General features: G+C 35.0%; 1 protein-coding gene across 2 annotated transcripts; it reads left to right on the forward strand.

Moving 5' to 3' along the window:
- Positions 1 to 982: 982 nt before the first annotated feature.
- Positions 983 to 17,415, forward strand: LOC129275150 (tRNA endonuclease ANKZF1-like). 2 transcript variants are annotated; one of them, XR_010295440.1, is made up of 16 exons: positions 983 to 1,200; positions 1,953 to 2,143; positions 4,388 to 4,464; positions 4,729 to 4,825; positions 5,499 to 5,767; positions 6,474 to 6,589; positions 7,268 to 7,366; positions 7,799 to 8,070; positions 8,540 to 8,689; positions 9,644 to 9,853; positions 10,266 to 11,058; positions 11,405 to 11,516; positions 12,059 to 12,157; positions 13,154 to 13,293; positions 14,336 to 15,162; positions 15,314 to 17,415. XR_010295440.1 is itself a non-coding variant. In XM_064108430.1 (15 exons), exons 2-15 carry the CDS (start codon positions 1,987 to 1,989, stop codon positions 14,442 to 14,444), a joined length of 2,700 nt encoding a protein of 899 aa, XP_063964500.1. In that variant the 5' UTR covers positions 983 to 1,200; positions 1,953 to 1,986; the 3' UTR covers positions 14,445 to 17,415. The 2 variants fall into 2 exon arrangements, 1 of the variants encoding a protein (XP_063964500.1); XM_064108430.1 differs by having other exon boundaries at positions 14,336 to 17,415.
- The last annotated feature ends 965 nt before the right edge of the window (positions 17,416 to 18,380 follow it).

Genomic DNA, 18,380 nt, shown 5'->3' on the forward strand with positions numbered 1-18,380 from the left:
AAAAAAAGGGGGAAAATATACGTTTTTTCATGGGTTGTGACTCGTCATGGGGGGCAGAGTGCCCCCCCGTAGGTACGCTAGTGATGTCTGCCAAAATCCCCATCAATTTTTTTTTTAAACATAACTGAGCACACCGGCGGATCCAGGGGGGGGGCAGAGCTGACCCGCCCCCTCCCTCTTCAGTGAGAGCACAATTAAAATTTGTAATGTAAAAATCCGTTAAAACAGAAATGTACCCCCCCCCCTTTCGAAAGTGAAGACCTTTTTATTTTTTATTTTTTTTGGCTTGCCAATTATTTTGGTGGACGAAATCCTCTTAAATTTTGGTTGAAACCGTTTTTTTTACTTTTCTTTTTGCTTGTCAAATTTTTTTGTGGACGAAATACCCTTAATTTTTGGTTGAAACCCTTTGTTTTTTGCTTGTCAAATTTTTTCCTCGGGAAAATGTGCCCCCCCCCCCTTTCAAAAAATCCTAGAACCGCCCCTGACTGAGCCTGTTATGGGCCCAAGGTTTTTTCGCGCCGGCCCCTAGCTTTCTTTTATTTTTATTTTATTATTAACCTATTTTTCTCCAGATGAGAATTTAAAAGAAAATGAGTGTAGAAAAATAGGGCCTATATTAATAAAAATTATGGACTTGAGAACTTTTAAGTATGTTTCCAAAATTCAGCCCCTTAACAGTTTTAATCATTAGACACTGAATTGTTTATAGTGGCCTTGTATAATTAAACCACCTTATCATTTTGCTTTCTTGTTGAGGAACAAAAATAATTGATCTCATTAAAATTTGGAGGACTCCCATTGAAAGTAGAAGAAGAAAACGAAAATGAAGAATGAAGAGGAAAGAAACACACATGTAAGAAAGTAACAAAAATATATCACTTAGAAAGAAGTCTTAATTTAAAAGCCCCCATTGGATGGAAAACGGGGTTTCAATGAGTTGCGTAATTATAGTAAGCTATTTTTAGTTCATGATGTAATCACTACCGTCAGTGACTGTACCGGCGACGGCGACCAACGTCCGGTGTGCATGTAGGTACTGTGGCACAAAATAGTCTGTGATTGTGAACTGACTGAGTCTGAGGCTGAGCTGAGTCTGATAATAGTCGGGGGACCAATAGATTAATTCATAATTGAGGCTATGAATCGCCTACAACTCAGCTTTACGGGGTGCTTTATCTTTCAGAGAATTTGGAATTTGTAAGTATCACATTCACATCCCTTTATTAACTCCTTTTCTGTCGCCTCAGTTCCCAGATGGAATTATTGTATTGTCCCACGTGCTACAGTTTGTGTGAGTGAATTTTGTGTACGTGGGGTCTTGTTTGTCATAAATTGTGACACAAAGCTTGCTTGTATTCATTATATAAAATGCTCAAAGCTACATTTTTTTAGCACTCTTGTAAATGACAAAAAAATGATCTTCAAGTTAGATCTTCTAATGAAAAATAAACATGATAAATGATGATTAAAATTAAAAAATGGATAGGGCCTAGGCCTATAACTTAGTCTTGAGGACGCAATAATGATGATGACTTTTTAAATACTGTCATATACTTCTTCATCATTGAAGAAGTATATGACAGTATTTAAAAAGTCATCATCATTGCGTCCTCAAGACTAGATATAACTTAGTATTTTTGGTTTAATACAAAAGTGTCAAAAGTGATATTTGAATTGAAAGAATTTATTATGTGTGTTGTGTACTGCGTAGATCTACATGTAGATTCTCAGGGTGGTTGCAGTGAACAAGTGGTGTGCCCATGATCTATCATATTTTGGACATGTTTTAATCAATAACTAGCAAAAGATTAAAATGCAATGTGTACTTTGCTCAGGAACTCATTTCGATTTCTGCTGTAATTGTGCTCTGTACTTTATCAACAAAATAAAGTGATCTGAATTTAACCTTTTCATCTTGATAAACACCATTATTTTCTTGACTTCTCCAGGTTCTAGAAAAAAACAAGTTGTAGAAGTGGAGGCATGGAGATGCCTAAAAGACAGAGCAGTTGTCTTTTAACAGACAAGAGCAATGCTTGGAAGTATCTAGCTGGTATCAAACTCTCATCACTCCAACCAAATGTGGTGGCAGAGGACTTTTATGAAGAACCAGAGACCATTGTTGGTGTCGAAAATAATGGTACGTTGAGTCAGTCAATTTTCAGATTCATGTATTAAATCAATCCAAGTCCCTTGAAATCCTTAGCCTCAGACGCCCTAGTAATTGGCCTCAATGCTCCTTTCACTAGCCTTGGATAATTTTTGTTCACGTTTATGCTGGAATATAAATGTGTTCCTTTATGAAAAGTGGCCTTGCCTTAAAGAGATTGAAATTGAAGGCCTGGGGCGGTATTCTGAAAACGTTCTTATCTTAATTTTGTTCTTATCTACGTCACGTTCTCAAATTGGTATTCTGAAAACGTTCTTATCTTTTTCTTATCTTTTGTTCTTATCTTTTTCTTATCTTGCTTTCCATCGATGCTGAGCGCGTAAATTTATCATTCGCGCATATGATACAAAAGCGCGCTAAAAGATAAGAACAAAATAAAGATAAGTGGTATTCTGAAAACGTTCTTATCTTTTTTCTTTCTTATCTTTCACGATATTTAAGATAATATTTAAGATAGCTAGAGGGTTATCACATCTCACGATGTCCGCGTTTTTTCTTGCTCAAAATCGATGGCCACTATAGTAACAAGTATTCCTCCCACCCTTTATTTAATTCACCCTTTATTTTGCCCGTCTCTTCTTTTCTATCCCTTCTTTCTTTCTTTCTTTCTTTCTTTCTTTTCTTTTATTTATTTTCTCTTTTTCTTCCTGTCTATCTGTCTGTCTTTCTTCTTTTCTTTCATTCTTCAATTATATCTTTTGTTTTATTCTGTTTGAATCTTTTATTTTTTTTTCTTTATTTCGCTCATTTTTTTGTTCGTTCTTCATTTACTATTTGTCTTTACTTTCTTTCTCCTCTCTGTCTTTCTTTTATTAAATTTTTCTTTATTCTTTCCATTGATTTTTTTTTCGTTTTCTTTTCCTAACTTTTTATTTTCCCTTTTCGTTTTTTGTTCTTTCTTTCTTTCTTTGAATTTAGCTTTCTTTCCTTTATCTTTTTGTAGTCTTCATGTTTGCGTTAATTTTCCTTTCATTTTTTTCTCTCTCATCTTTATTTCTTTGTTTCATTTTCCTTTTTTTTCTTTCTTCATTTTTTACATTTTTATTCCCTTTTTTCTCTCTTTCTTTCTTATTTATCTTTCTAACTTTCTTTCATTCGTTTTTTCAAACTTTTTTTCCTTTTCGGTTCCTTGTTACTTTATTTTTTATTTTTAGTCTGACCTCTTTCTTTTTTTGTTCCTTTTAGATTCTTTCTTTTCTTTATTTTTTCTTTATTTTTTCCCTTCACTTTATCATTGATAATTGTTCTATTTCTTTCGTCTTTTTCGTTCTTTTATTCATCCTTTTTTCTTTTTAAGTTATTTCGCTTGCTTTCTTTTGTTTTACTCTTTATTTTTTCATTTGTCTGTTTTGTTCCTTTCATCTTTTTTTCTGCTTCATTCTGACCCTTTTCTATCTTCTTACTTCAATACCTACTTACTTTCTTTCTTCATATTTTATTCTTTATTCGTACCTGCTTTATTTACTTTTCTTTCTTTATTTTGTGCACGTGGACGTCTCGAAATAATAAAATCAGTCATTGCGTACAAAATGCCTATTTCGCGCAATGCGCCAGAAACAGTGTACGCGCAGCGCCCATGATATTCTCTTCACATAAGGAACGCTTCTATTGGTTAAACTGCCAATATAAAGCGCATTTTGATTGGTAATATCCTAAAAATGGGCGTGTTGAAGATAAGAAGGAGGTAGTCCTTACAGAGATAAGAACGCGTTAAGAAGATTTTCAGAATACCGATTTGCAATGATTTTAGCGTCTTCTTATCTCAGTGAGATAAGATAAAAGATAAGAACAAAGATAAGAACGTTTTCAGAATACCACCCCTGTAGTTTATCATTTTTCCATTCACAATCATGACATGTGCTTCAAAGTTTAATAAAAGTATCTTATTACATCCGCAATAGAATATCAATCAGTTGATGAGAAAGAGAGTGAGAAGGAGGTACATATATCAAAATGAAACAAAGCTCAATTCATACAAAGGAAAAGCAATTTGTTACACATTGTATTGTGAGTCTTTGCTACAGAATCAAATCTTATTTGCCCCGTCTCTCACTTTGCATACAGAAGTTATATTTCTTTTAATCTACAGGAATCTGATTGTCATTTGTTCTACCACAGGGACCACATTTTAGCTGTTTCTTTGAAGAGAATCAAATATTCAATCATTTATTGATTTTAATGCATATCAATACTTTCTTTCTTATCTAACAACAGAGCCTGAAGTTTACACAGTTTCCAATACAATGTCATGTTCCCTGTGTGATTGCACATTCGAGGACAGACACCAACAGGTAAATATTTGCATTCTTAAATTGCGTTGGAATTTCTTTTTCTGTTTCAAACGATTCCTTCTACAACCTTCTGATGTACATCATTTTGTTGTAAATGCACCTTGCTTTAGCATACAGAAAGAAATATAGAAATAAAGCAAATTCAGAGAAGTATGCATTACAATAATCAGTCATAGATTAGACTATCTAAGAAGTAGGCCAACTGATTTGACTTATTGAACATTGACTAATACCCAGCTTCCCTTCTATTGATTCCATTTCTAGAAAGCTCATTATCGTCTTGATTGGCACCGGTTTAACTTGAAGCAGAGGATGTCTGGGCTCAAGTCACTCTCGGAAGAGGCTTTTTCTCAGAGGGCAGGTAAGAAACAAAAAACATTAAACTTCTCTTGATTATAAAAAAGACCAAAGTGACTGTTTAACCTAAACTAAGCAATTCAGTCACTTTGATATCTTAGAAAGAAAAGTTGTGAACCACAACAGAGGCTTCACTTTCCACATCACAAATGCTGAGAAATTAGAGTGTTCCACAGTAAATGTACCACCAATACTTGTTATCATAAAAGGCTTACGGTGCGACTACTTTTTCCCGGGACATCAATATAGCATGGGGTGCAGGGGAATATTTAAAAATTGCGAAATATTCAAGTGATCGATCCTGATGAAATTCAAAGCTGGATGGAACTAGAGAAGAAAGATACAATAACTTATGAAAAGCAAAATTTAATTCAAACAAAGAGTCATTTGGCTGTTGAGTCTTCTGCTGCTGCTGTTATCTTCACAGGGTTGTGAAGCCTATCTTAATAATTCTTATTGTTCTGAATAAATTGTGCCAGAATTATAGTATGCATGAAGGAAAAAAACTTTTAAATAAATCATCTAAAAATGAGTTGTTTTAGGAATACTAGTTTTTTTTTCCATGGTTCTAATCATTTTGTTATTCTCCACCCTCACACTTAACACCACAAATACAATTTACTACACCTGGGTAGAGAGTGGCAAATGTAGACAAACACATTTTATTCATTCCTTAGATGATCTGTCCAGTATCTCTGGCAGCGGTGACTCTTCCTCATCGTCATCGGACGAAGACATAGACATGTCTCCCATCTCAAGAACCTCTCGTCAAGTCCAAAGAAGGAGAAAGAAGGCGAGTTCTATCCACAAGTATGACAGCGACGACGACGATGGTGTCGATGGAGGGAAGGAAGGAGGAAACAGTAGACGATGTCCAAGAATCTATTTTGATAACGATGACGGAGAGGTGGTGTCTGTTTATCGCTGCATCATCCATGGCAAGAGGGTGAGTAAGGGGTGACACAACATTTGCTCCTGCGACAATTGCTCCAGGCTTAATTTCGTCTAAGATGTAGGGTTAGGGTTACAATAGGGTTTCAGGTTAGGTTTAGGGTAGGGTATAGTGTTAAACCCAGGGGTGAAGTTGGTAATTCCATTAGTGTGTGGAATTTAGAGCGGAGCAATTGTCGCCAGAGCAAATGTCATGGAACCAAGTAAGGAGGGTCATTTTTACAAATTGTCGTAAGTCTACTGGTAACTGTTTGGATAACCCATAGATATATATGCATGTAATGGCTATTTTCACAAACTGTTAAAGGTCTAACTCTTTTTTTATTTGGTAGATATGCATGTAAGAGCTATTTTCACAAACTGATATAATTTTGATTTTTTTTTTGTATCACCCATAGGAATTGCATTTTAGAGTTTTAGCACACATATTCCTATTGAATTTCTGTGAGCTTTGGAAAGGAGTCCTCATGTAATGATTTCTTGGCAAAGTGATACAATTAATGTACCAGTTACACATGTAGATTGTTATATGTTGTATACCTACAAGTAGTTGCTGTATATCCTAATAGTTGTATTTTTTTTGGGGGGGGGTATCATAGGCTGCCCTGAGCTTTTTGAGCAACTCAGATTTGTAAATAAGTAATGCGATTTGAGATAGCAATATATGAAATAATTCTTTATTTCTTTTTAAATGTTTATAGGAAGCACCAAGCAATCACACAGAGCTGATATCCAGGACTCTTGGTTTGTTGACCAATCAGAAGTGGGCTATCATAATGACTGGTGGTGGCCATTTTGCTGCTGCATTGTATGATGGGTAAATTATGTCTGTCTATTATCATTTTTATTTTAATTATTTACTTATTTGTAATACAAAACATAAATTACTTTTGCATGGCATGAACAAATTCAGTAGAATAAACAGGGGTGGTAAAAACATAATAAATAGTTTTTTCTTGTAGGCATATACGGTAACCCCCACATGTAACGCTGCATATAAATATCAAACATAGATGCTTATTAACAGATTTAAATTTTAATAATGTCATATTTTGTTCAAGGAATTAATCCTACCAAGGTCCCGTTGCATAAAAGTTATTATTATGGTAACTTTGCTATCGAATGGTAACTACCATGGTAACGCTGATCAACAGCCAATCAAAATCAAGGATTCAATGCAAGTTACCATTGCATGGTAAAGTTACCATAATGGTAACTTTTATGCAATGGGGCCCAGGTACACATTCACCTCACCAAGGTTGAGTGCAGCACAATGAGGATAAATTTCTTGCTGAAAAAAAAACACATCCCGTGCTTGAATTTAAACCCAATGCCCTCTGTTGGAAAGATAAGACAAGATCAGACCACAATGCCCTCACAGTTAAATTTCATCTTTACCTTATATACAGTAAATGAAATATTTGACAGAAAGGCAGTTTTCACTGAAATATCAGCATTTGATTGATTTTATTATTTTTTTTTAACCTTTTGACAGACCTGATGTCATCGTTCATAAGACTTTTCATAGGTACACTGTGCGTGCCAAGAGAGGAACTGTCCAGTCTGTTAAAGACGCACAGGGAAGTGCTGCAAAGTGAGTATAGAGGGGGGTTGTCCAAGACTTAACCTACTTATAATATTTGAGTTTAAAAAACGTCATTATCTGAGATGAGCAAAGACTTGACTTAGTATTTGATCAATGTGCATAGATGTCGGACACGGATGAAGAGGAGGTCGCTTACTATTTTGAAATTGCTTTTTGAAGAAGAATGTACTTTATTTAACACAGAACTGCCACACTGAAAAAAGTAATTTAAATGCTGAAAATCAGTATATACTGCTGAGGAAATCAGTATTTTCAAAGAAATATCATAGGACACTTAGCACATAAAACTGGAACTTTAGAAATCATTACTTTGGATCAAACCATCAGTATTCTCATTTTTCAGTAATATTTACTTAAAATCAGTACTACTTAGCAGCTCTATTTACAGGTATATATCTAATGGCTTTTTTTTCTTTGTAGATCTGCAGGAGCTTCCATCAGAAGGCACAACGAAGCGGCCTTGAACCAAGAAGTCCAGGACCTTCTGGCGTCCTGGAAGGACCACTTGGACGCCTGCACCAGGATCTTCCTCAGAGTACCCGCCTATAACAGGGCCATGTTTTATGGAGGGAAGTGCCCTGCTCTCGTGAAGGGGGACAGCAGGGTGATCACCATCCCTTTCGCCACCCGCAGGGCAACCTTCAAGGAACTCAAGCGAGTGTGGGAGGTCCTGGCTACTGTTGAGTGTCATGGTAAGTTTTCCATATTGATGATTGATAATGCAACATTCGCTCTTGCAACAGTTTATATTCAGGTTAATGTGTGAATTTTCAGGAGCTATTGTCGCAGGAGCATATGTCATGGCCTCAATGAATCCTTTACCTGCAAGCCAACATCCTTTTAGGTAACATGAATAAGTAGTGTACCTTTCACTTTGCCAAGTCTCTTTCTGTGAGCAAAGTAATATCACTATTTCATAAAGTAGGGAAATTAAATGGTTTGGTTATTAGAGTTTGGAATTATCGTAAGGAAATTTATTTTTCTATCATCATTTATTCACAGTAACTATAGTAATGTGTAGACAGGAGTATAAGTAGGAGAACGAAAAGGGGGAAAGGAGCAAGAGGAGAAGGAGGAGAAATAGATGCATTACTTCACTTATTAAAATTGGTTATGACACAATTTATTAGGTTTTGATTCTTGAACCTCTGTGATTAACAGGTAGTGTTCCTGATGTTTCAGTCGTCATGGCCAGCCCCAAGGAAAAGAAGGAGTGGAAGAAGGGGAAGAAACCTTCCAAAAATCAAGAGAAAGAAGATGGAGAATCGCTTGAGGTCATCTTGAGTCGATTGGAGGAACAGTCTCTTGAAGGTTAGGAAACATACGTATATCTTCATGTGCCTCCGCCTACGGTAGGGAATTGGGCATGGAAGAGCCGTGGTGTAGTGGTTCTTACTCTTGCCTTGTAATCAGAAAGTCATTTATTTGAATCCCAGTGCAACCTAGCCTTCTTTTGGCAATGTATCAATCTACACTGTGCCACTATCCACTTAGGTGCTAAGTGGGTACCAAGGTAGGATGTGAAATTCATTGTGGTTTATCCAGTATTGTTTGCGGCTCAATGGCGACTGGCTGAAATACTCCCTGGGAAGTGGAGAATGTGCAAACATTGTTTGGGGAAGGACTGATAGAATCCTATGACAGGGGTAATAATAAATTTGAATTAAAAGATATGTACAATGTATGGCTTAAGTGCATTTACAAATAACCAGATTATCATTATTATTGTTATTATTATTATTTTTATTGTTGTTGTTGTTATTGTTATTATTATTAGTATTGTTATTATTATTATTAATTATTATTATTATTATTATCATTAACATTTTCCTGGTTGCCCATCCATCAGTCCCATTGTCATTCTTATAATGATTGAAGAACTGTTTGCAGGGGCCGTGGAAGCGGGGGGGGGGGGGGGTTGGGGGGTATTCAGCCCCCCCCCCCACTTTTTTCCAAAACCGTGTACAAAAACGTAAAAATGACCATAGGATTGTGATTTTTTGCATGGTCAAGCCGCCCACTTTTGGCTCAGCCCCCCCCCCCCGCCCCCACTTTGAAAACCGTTCTGCGGCCCCTGGTTTAATTGATCAGTTTCAAACTTGGTCCAAGTACGCCCATAGCAATGACAATGATCTGATAAATTTGGGCTTTATTAAAGTAACAATCTTTATTTATGTAACATAGCCTACTTTAAATCAAATATTTGATATCCTGTATGTAAACCCGTATCATATAAACTCATTTTCAATACTGTTGTGCCTGTAGATGAACACAAAGAGGAACGTTCAGACAACTCCACCAGTCTAAAATTGAAGGAGAACAAAATTAAGGAGGAGGAAGAGGCAAGAGATTTTGACCTTGTGGAGGAAGTTGTCGTCACTACGACCGATCACCTCAAAGATTATGACGTAGCTTCCAAGAAACAGAGGAAGAGAAAGAAGAAGAAGAAACCTGAAAGACATATACCACAAGAAGGTAGGCCTACATCAGTGGTACAAATGAAGAATGATCTCCAAAGTCATGGTGAAGTAGTTTAATGGCTTTATGGGGAAGGGGTCACAATTGTATTTATGAACCTGAAAATAATCTCTTCATGGTGTTTCAGAACGATTTGAGGGTTCAATTTAAAACTTAATGAATGCAAAATGGGAATGAGGATGATCAAATTAGATGGTTGGGTCACAGTGTAAAAGTTCACAGAGGTATTTTGACAATTATAGAAGCTCAGGTATGGAATTGACTTGCCAATCGTGGAGGCATGAATTTAGTTGAAAATATATCTATAGTTTCAATCATAATTTGTTGTACAAACCCAATTTTCAGATCTAGTTCAAAACTATGAACCTACTCAACAGTAAATTTCAGTTTGTCCTCCTTTTTTCCCCAGATAAAGAGGAAGAGAACCTGACAATTGACCTCTACACAATATGCCGGACATGCAACACAGAAAAGCTTGAAGAAATTCTCCAGAAGATTCATCAGCATTTCAGTGCTACCCCTTCCAGCAACTCTAAAAACCTTACTAGGAAAAGCCTTGACCATGAAAAGACCAAAGGGGAGAAGGTGTCACCTGATAACCATGACCAAAGTCAAGGTGTTGGTTGTGAAGATGACTGCACTATATCCAGGGAAATACAGAATAGACTGCCACCTGACAATGACAACCTGCATCCGGATATAGGCAATAGAAAAAGTATACCGCCCTCTGATGCCGTTGATAACTCTTGTCAAAGTTCTAGTAGTGACACTCTTGAACACAGTCATAACAATATCTCAGGGAACACGAACTCGGTAGAGTGTGGATCGAATCTTCCAGAGTCTTTGGACAGTCCTGGGGACCGTGTCATGAAAGTTGTCCAGACTAACACCCAAGAAAACACAGATAGAGACGATGCTGTCGAAGGAACATCATTCAGACCTGCACTTTGTGTGGAATCGAACATAGATGCTACCAACCTGACAAAACAACCTGAACAACTTCCTGAAGGCAATCCTGGAGGAGGGGAGGACAAAGCAGCGAGAGACGCAGAGGATAAAGATAAACATTGTCCTGGCGTCCTCAGGTTCTTAAACAAACCCCTCGATGACCTGGGTTATACCTTTCTACATGTCGCTGCAGAAGACGGCCAGTGCGATATCTCTTACCGTCTTATGGAGTGTGGTGCAGATCCTGGTGTCAAGTAAGCAAGTTCATTTTTGCTGTCATAGTTATGAAAGTAATGGTAACAATCATTGTTATAGTGATGAAGATGAATTCTACTTTGCTGGCCTGGTAAAAACATGAAGAAACCAAATTGATGTCTTTCTTGGGTTTTTACGAAGATTGTTTTATGAAGGTATATTTGTTTTGAAGCTATTCAAACAAGATTTTTTGACCGTTAAAGATGACCCATATACATGTACTGTACAGTTGAACCTTCTTTGGTGACCACCTAACTTTTATATAAAGACCATATGTATGAAATACAAAAATTTGTGTATCGTAATTACCATACTTTATAATCGTGTGTTATTTTTCTTATTCAGAAACAAGAAAGGAAAGCCAGCATATGGATGTTCCTTTGATAAGAAGACACGAGAAACATTCAGAAGATTTCGTTCTTTTCACCCTGAGCGATATGACTATGAAAGAGCTCAGGTAAGGATTAAGATTAATTTGTTTGTTTGCTTTTTAATAAAGAAGGTAAAATTTGGATCAGTCAGTCAGTACTTAAAAAAAAATTGTATGTATGATATGAGGAGACATCTTCCAATATTCATTATCCTGAGAGGCATAGTTTTCTTTGCAGGTCAACAACTTTTTCTTAATCAATGTAGATGGCAATAAAAAAATAAAAAATGTAACTGAACCATGAATCTCAAAGACAGGAAAGGATTAATCAATAGAACAAAGTGTTGGATCGCAGAAAATCTAGATTTTAAATGAGGTCTGTAATCAGTTTGAAAGAGAAATATGGTGATTAATACACATTTTGGTTGAGTACACTATCGGGCATCTCTCAAGATTAATTCAAAGGTGTGATGTTCAATAAGGGTGCAATTTGCAAGCCTGTATTATGAAAGGCATGGACTGCTTGTGAGTATTCATTCATCTCTATGCAGTGAAAAAAAACCTTGAAGAAAAGGAAAAAAATACCATGAACTGATCTCATTTTTTCTGATTTTGTTTTTAAATTTTAGATTCCAGCTCCTCTCACAGAAGAGCAGGAAAGAGAGAAGTCAGCAAAACAGTCAGAGCGAAAGAGGAATGCGAGGAAAGCAAAGCGTTTAAAAGAAAAGGTATCTCATTCAGTCTTTGCTCAAGTCTTAGATCATCTACTCCTTTCCTTTTTATGTCTCTATGCGACTTAGATGGCTTATCCTCGGTTACCCCATAGATTAGAAAGCACAGTCTAGAATGAAAATAGGTAATAGATGTCAACATCTTTTTAATATTAAGTAGCTCATCAAGGCAGGAAATTGATAAAACCTCTCCAGGGCTATTTTTCGAGCTCACCAGCAAAAAGATGCGATACTATATTACAATGTACATTGGTCCTTTCAGGGTTATTTCATTGGTTATTTCAGGGACTCTGTTTTAGCATTTCAGGGCTCTTGGGGCAATTCGTGGGCGAATTAGCCTCAAGCACTTGTAACGTTTTCCCGAAACTCATCTTGTATTAGATGAATATAACAACTAGGTAAAAATTCTTTTGAGTCTGAAATTAGGAAGGAAACTTACCAAACAAATGGGGGGCCTGGTAGTAATTGATCCCTTGAAAATGTTTGTTCACTGTAAAAGGATCCAGGCTAAATGACAATAATATCCTAGTCGTATGGAAGGCATAGAGACTTTATTATAATGTGATATGCAAGAACTGTTTGTTATTTTTTATCATAAAAATTAGATAAGATTAGAAAACTCTCTCATGCACCTTGGCTCTGTTATTTTTGATATAGTTATAGTAGGGGACTTATTATCTGATTGCAGATTAGGTTTATGAGATCAAATTTCCAAGGTGGCAGTTAGATATATCTGTTGAAATAGTCTTTATTGTGCGATCTCTAGAACTGATTGGCTGATTTTCTTGTAGCTTCTTGAAGATTTTGTCTCAACTCTAATAAGGGCCTAACCCTTGTCCTGCATTCACTAGATGACTGCTCTAACATTTACCAAACAAGCCCCACAGACATACTGAATATTTTTTGCATACAATAGATTAATCATAAGAAACGATTGTGTTAAAATAAAAATAATTAACTGATCATTGTTATATATTTTCATATCAACCTTAGGATCAGAAAGAAGTGAAAGAAGCCAAGAGGAAAGAGAATGAGAAGAAAGAATGGTATGCAAAGCTGAGCGATAGAGAGAAGAGAGCTCTCGCCGCTGAGAAGAGATTTGCTCAACAGGTTTCCTCATCATCTGATATGCAGTGAGTATGTTAACATGAGTGGTATTCACATAGCATAGTTTAACCCATTGTCTGCTGTAACTGGTGGTATCTGTACCAAGTATAAGGGAATCACAGGATTCAGTACTCAATGGGTTAATATCCCTTTCATGAATTCACCATCAAATAGCCCAGGTGGAGAATAATTGATTTCTTTCACCATTTTTCCATATGTAAATTTGTATTTATGTATATACTGAGTATTATAATACAAGTCTTTTTTAAGTAAGAGTGTGTAAGACAATTACAGATTATTTGATTCGCCTGTTATATTCATTTACAAATTGCCTATGGTAATAATAATGACAATGATAGTGGTGGTGATGATAATAATAATATGATAATGATTATAACAACAACAACAATAATTACTACTACTACTAATATGATAATAATATTATTAATAGTAACAATAATAATGTGACCTTTAAGCATCAAATCCATTCTGTAAAGTGGTCAAGGCGCAAAGATTAAGCTGATCATTCTGAGGTGTTGAATCATTGTTTTCGTGGCCTAAACATGGAGTAGGGTGTGCATAGCGCTTTGTAACCGAAAGGAGAAGGCTCTGTATCCAATGAATATTGGATTGAATAGAGAGTTAAGAAGTACATAGAAAGGATTTGACGAAGTATTTGAATCAGTGGGGATGGTGGTTATTTTAAAAGCACAAGTCCATGTTAAAAAAAAATCATAAGACAAAATCCATCTACATTTTTTAAGATACATAAACATACGAAGCTTGACTCCATTAGTATTTTTCAATTGAATATTGTTAATTTCTATTTGTATTTGATAAATTTTAATCAGTTATTTATTTCAGGGGACTCACATAAACAAGCGATGCTTTCCAGTGAGTTGCCTTTTTTCATTTCTGTTATTCATATTCTGATTTGTTCTTACTTACTTTGTAAATTTGTTTGAAATGAAGAATAAATTCAATCAATCATACAGTATGTATTTGTAAAAGGTGAATAGGACTCTTGTGATAACCACATTTCTTTTCTCCAATATATTTTTGCATCAGGCGATGCTGGAGCTGTGGTGCTTCTCTTGCTGGGAAAACTCCTTTTTCGTACATGGATTTCAAGTTCTGCTCTATGCCTTGCCTGAAGAAACACAAGCAACAGCCCTAGCTTTGTAACTAACAACTCAATCCTTGTTGCTGCTGGTGCATTTTTATCAGCGTCTGCAGCTCTGCCTTGTCATATTTACCTTTAACTTTAAACTACCTGTGCCATGTAGAACCTACCATACACTGAGCAATCCAACAGATTTGCAATTAAGCTTTTAACATTTTGGTGTTGCTATAATTAGCTTGATCTTGCTTGGCATTGTGAAACCTAGAGTTTGCTGGATTAGGTAATACAGCCAACCTTAAACAATAATGATTAACTAAGAATCCAATTAAAACACGAATTAAAAAATAATGAGGCAAAATCTGTTTGTATGAGGAGCAAATAATACAATTCATTGTATGGACAATAGTCTAAAGTTCGCGGGTATAGCTCATGCCATTAACTTGTGTGACCCAGTAACTTCTGGTAACTTAATGGTAAGAATAGTATACGATGATTCTCCTCGATATTAGAACGCTGTGTGAAAGTGGATGCCACTAGACTACAATATGAGTAGACCGGAAGCTGTTGGTGCACATATCACTGAACGAGAAGTAGAAGTTTATGTTCAGTGCACAAAGTGAAAGGCAAATTCATGCCATGTGCAACATGCGTGAACTTTAGGTTATTGTCGATAGCGAGAATTGAATAGACACTTTTTCTTTGTTCTGGAGGAGTGTCATCCAGAGTTATAGAAGTATGGAAGAACTATCCATGTCAATCAGAATTCAGCTGGGTGTTTCATAAAGCTGTTTGTAAGCTAAGAGAGACTTTAAGAATGACTGGTGAACCTTTCTTACGCGCGTAACCATCGCCAATGAATATACCATTTACCACAATGAAACGATCACCAGTCGTTCTTAAAGTCACTCTTAACTTATGAACAGCTTTATGAAACGGCCCCCAGACATAGTCTATTCAAAAACTTGTATTCGGTTTGTTATCACATATGGTTTCTGTTTTTTTTCTTCAGTTTTTCTGTCATATATATTTTGTTTTGTTTCTTAATTTACTTATTTGCCCACATTTTGATTTTTCAACCAGAATATATGTATTCCCATTCTGAATGTGTTGATATTCTTGTGAATTTAAGATCAACTGAGACACAATACTTTTAAATCATTATATAAACTTCATAAACTAGCAAAGTAAGCCAAGAGAACCAAATCAATTCAAAATATTTTTTTAGATATTGAACTAGACTGTCAAATGTCAATGATTTCAAAATATTTTTTAGTATTTATTGTTCTCACTTGATTCTGTTGATGTTGTTGATGAGAAAAGCTAATGATGTTGCATGAAAAAGTAAATCAAATTCCATACTTTTTGCCTCCCAAAAGTAGGCACAGAACAAAAGCTTAACTTAAAATATGTTTGCTTGTCTTCAGGGTCAGTTTGTGAAAATGGGTACGAATTGTAATATTGTATTGAATCATATTCTTAAATTGTATTCAGATTGTATGTTAGTCAATGTTTTTGTACAATTCATGAGTATGCTGATCATTTGATGATGTTTTGTAACATAATCATATATTTAAAGAGAACATATTTATTTTAACTGTTGTAGATTCTTACTATCATGGCGATATATATGTTTTATCCTTTATTAATATCAAGTCCCTGTTACACAAAGCCTAACACTTGATCATAGGATTGATTTTACAATTGATTACATTCATCATTATGAGAAATCAGGGCCTCATCGTACAAAAAGTAACGATTGATCCAATTAACGTCAACTATATGGAATTCCATCAATGTCATAATTTTTTCTTCAGAAAATTTGCACAATATACTTTGTGAACAAAGAGAAGCACACTGAATTGTCAAGAAAACGATGAATGTATGAATATACATCATATCTAGAAAATAATTTGAATAAACATGCATATTAGATGTCGACGTTGCTGGCTTTCCATAGTTGTGGTTGATGGGATCAAAGATGCACGGTCAATCACTACTGTGTTGCAGGCCCCAAGTGCCTGTAGCCATAAACATATCTGAAGAATAAGTTCTGTTGAACTACAGTATTATTAGTAGTAGTAGTTGTAGTAGAAATTTTAATCTGTCAGATTAATGATATTTGCCCTCACACAATTTTAGCTGTGTTAATGAATCATCATTACCATTGTATCTGCTTTCTATTTATGTACATCCTTGCTATTTTCCACTGGCATATTATGGCATATGATTTCAGAGGTTTCATAAAAGTGGTATATATTATTTTATTTAGTCCCTGAATTTGAATTTTTCAAACTGATTATTTTCAGAAAATTACCTTTGATTGGCCAATTAACTATTGCACACCTAATTTATTGCAATAATATTATTCTATAAGTTAAATTATTTTTGGCTCACTCACAACGCTTATTTGAAAATTTAAAAAAAGTGCCCAACATCTAAAGATCAGCCCCCTCAAACTTTTGCCTGATTATGCCTTTTTTGATGTTATAAATTGAGTTGGCTTTGAACTATATTTATAAACTTATAAAGTGATTTTGTTCAATTCTGAAGTAAAACTCTTCAAACAAACATGTTTTATTTATCAAATGGTACACAGAATTACATTTACAATTACTATGTTACTATTGTCATGTTGAACAAATTGTGGTGATACTTGAAATTTGAAGGTTATGTCGGATAAAATCCTTTTGTGTAATCATAAGGAAACTAAATGAGTTTAAGAATATTTATTTTTACTTATTCTATACTTATTTACCACTCGTGGGATGGAACGCCCCATTAGCAAATTTTGATTTTCGTAGGGATCCAATCAAAGGGATAATTCTAAGTGGTTTATGTAGGCTTATTTTCAACTACTCAGTATAAGTGCCTATAAAACCAAATGATGTAGTACCTTATGTTCGTGAGAATGTAGAACTCAAAATGAGTTAAGAAATCATTTGTTATTCAATTATGAGACATTAATTGTCATGAATTATTGTTTATATAATGCAATAAAGACTTTCAAAAATATATCAAAAATTGATTACCTTGTGTTGTGCATTGTTTTTTTTTTTTTTTTCATTGACGTCATGGAATGTTGATGATCAGAATAAAAAGAATGAAATAACAAATTATACAACCAATTTGCAAATAAGGAGTATATTTTCTCTCGAAAACATGCAAACTACTTACAGATGTAAGATGATTGTAATTTATATATTTTTTTGTTTTGTGGGGATTTGTGGGGAAGTGGAGGACATGGTTTATATATAAACCATATCCATTGTAACATAATATAACTCATATTGCATTTTCACAGAATAATAATTTGGTCTGATATACAGTGAAGTATCATTAAGAAAGATTTGGCATATACATTATTTAAAGTACTGAAACTACATACCATAAAAGTGTGAGAACAAATTTATCTCTCACTTCATTTTTGTTCAAAATTGATTGTCTGAATAATAAATATTACTGTTATATCCCATAAAATGTTTCACTTTCCACCAACAGGGCCGCCCCCCCCCCCCTTGAATTGGAAGCTGGGCAGTGGTGTACAAAAAAAATCTCTGCCAATCAAGCATAAAACACAAAACAAATACAAACCAAGCAACAACAAAAACAAACAAAAACGCTGGCTATATAAAATGATTTCTCCTATTACTACATACAATTATTATTTGTATTATTATTATATTTTTATTATTATAATTATTAATTTCATCAATATTATTATTGTTCTTTTTTATTATTTTATTAGTAGTGGTATTGTATGACATCATAAGCATTATCACGATGTAATCTGTAAAGTGTTCTAATGTATATTATGTTTTTTTTTTCTTTCATTTTACCCTTTGATACCATGAGAGGGCTAGAGTCTTGAGTTCCAAAAATTCAACTTCACCTTTTCAAGGAAATTTTCAGCTCAACCGGTCAACGCGGACGGACGTACGTGGTGGACGTCCAGAGCTATCGTGCGATCGATCACGCATGCGATCCAATATG

The sequence above is a fragment of the Lytechinus pictus genome, chromosome 13 (genome assembly GCF_037042905.1).
Source record: "Lytechinus pictus isolate F3 Inbred chromosome 13, Lp3.0, whole genome shotgun sequence".
NCBI classification, from domain to species: domain Eukaryota; kingdom Metazoa; phylum Echinodermata; class Echinoidea; order Temnopleuroida; family Toxopneustidae; genus Lytechinus; species Lytechinus pictus.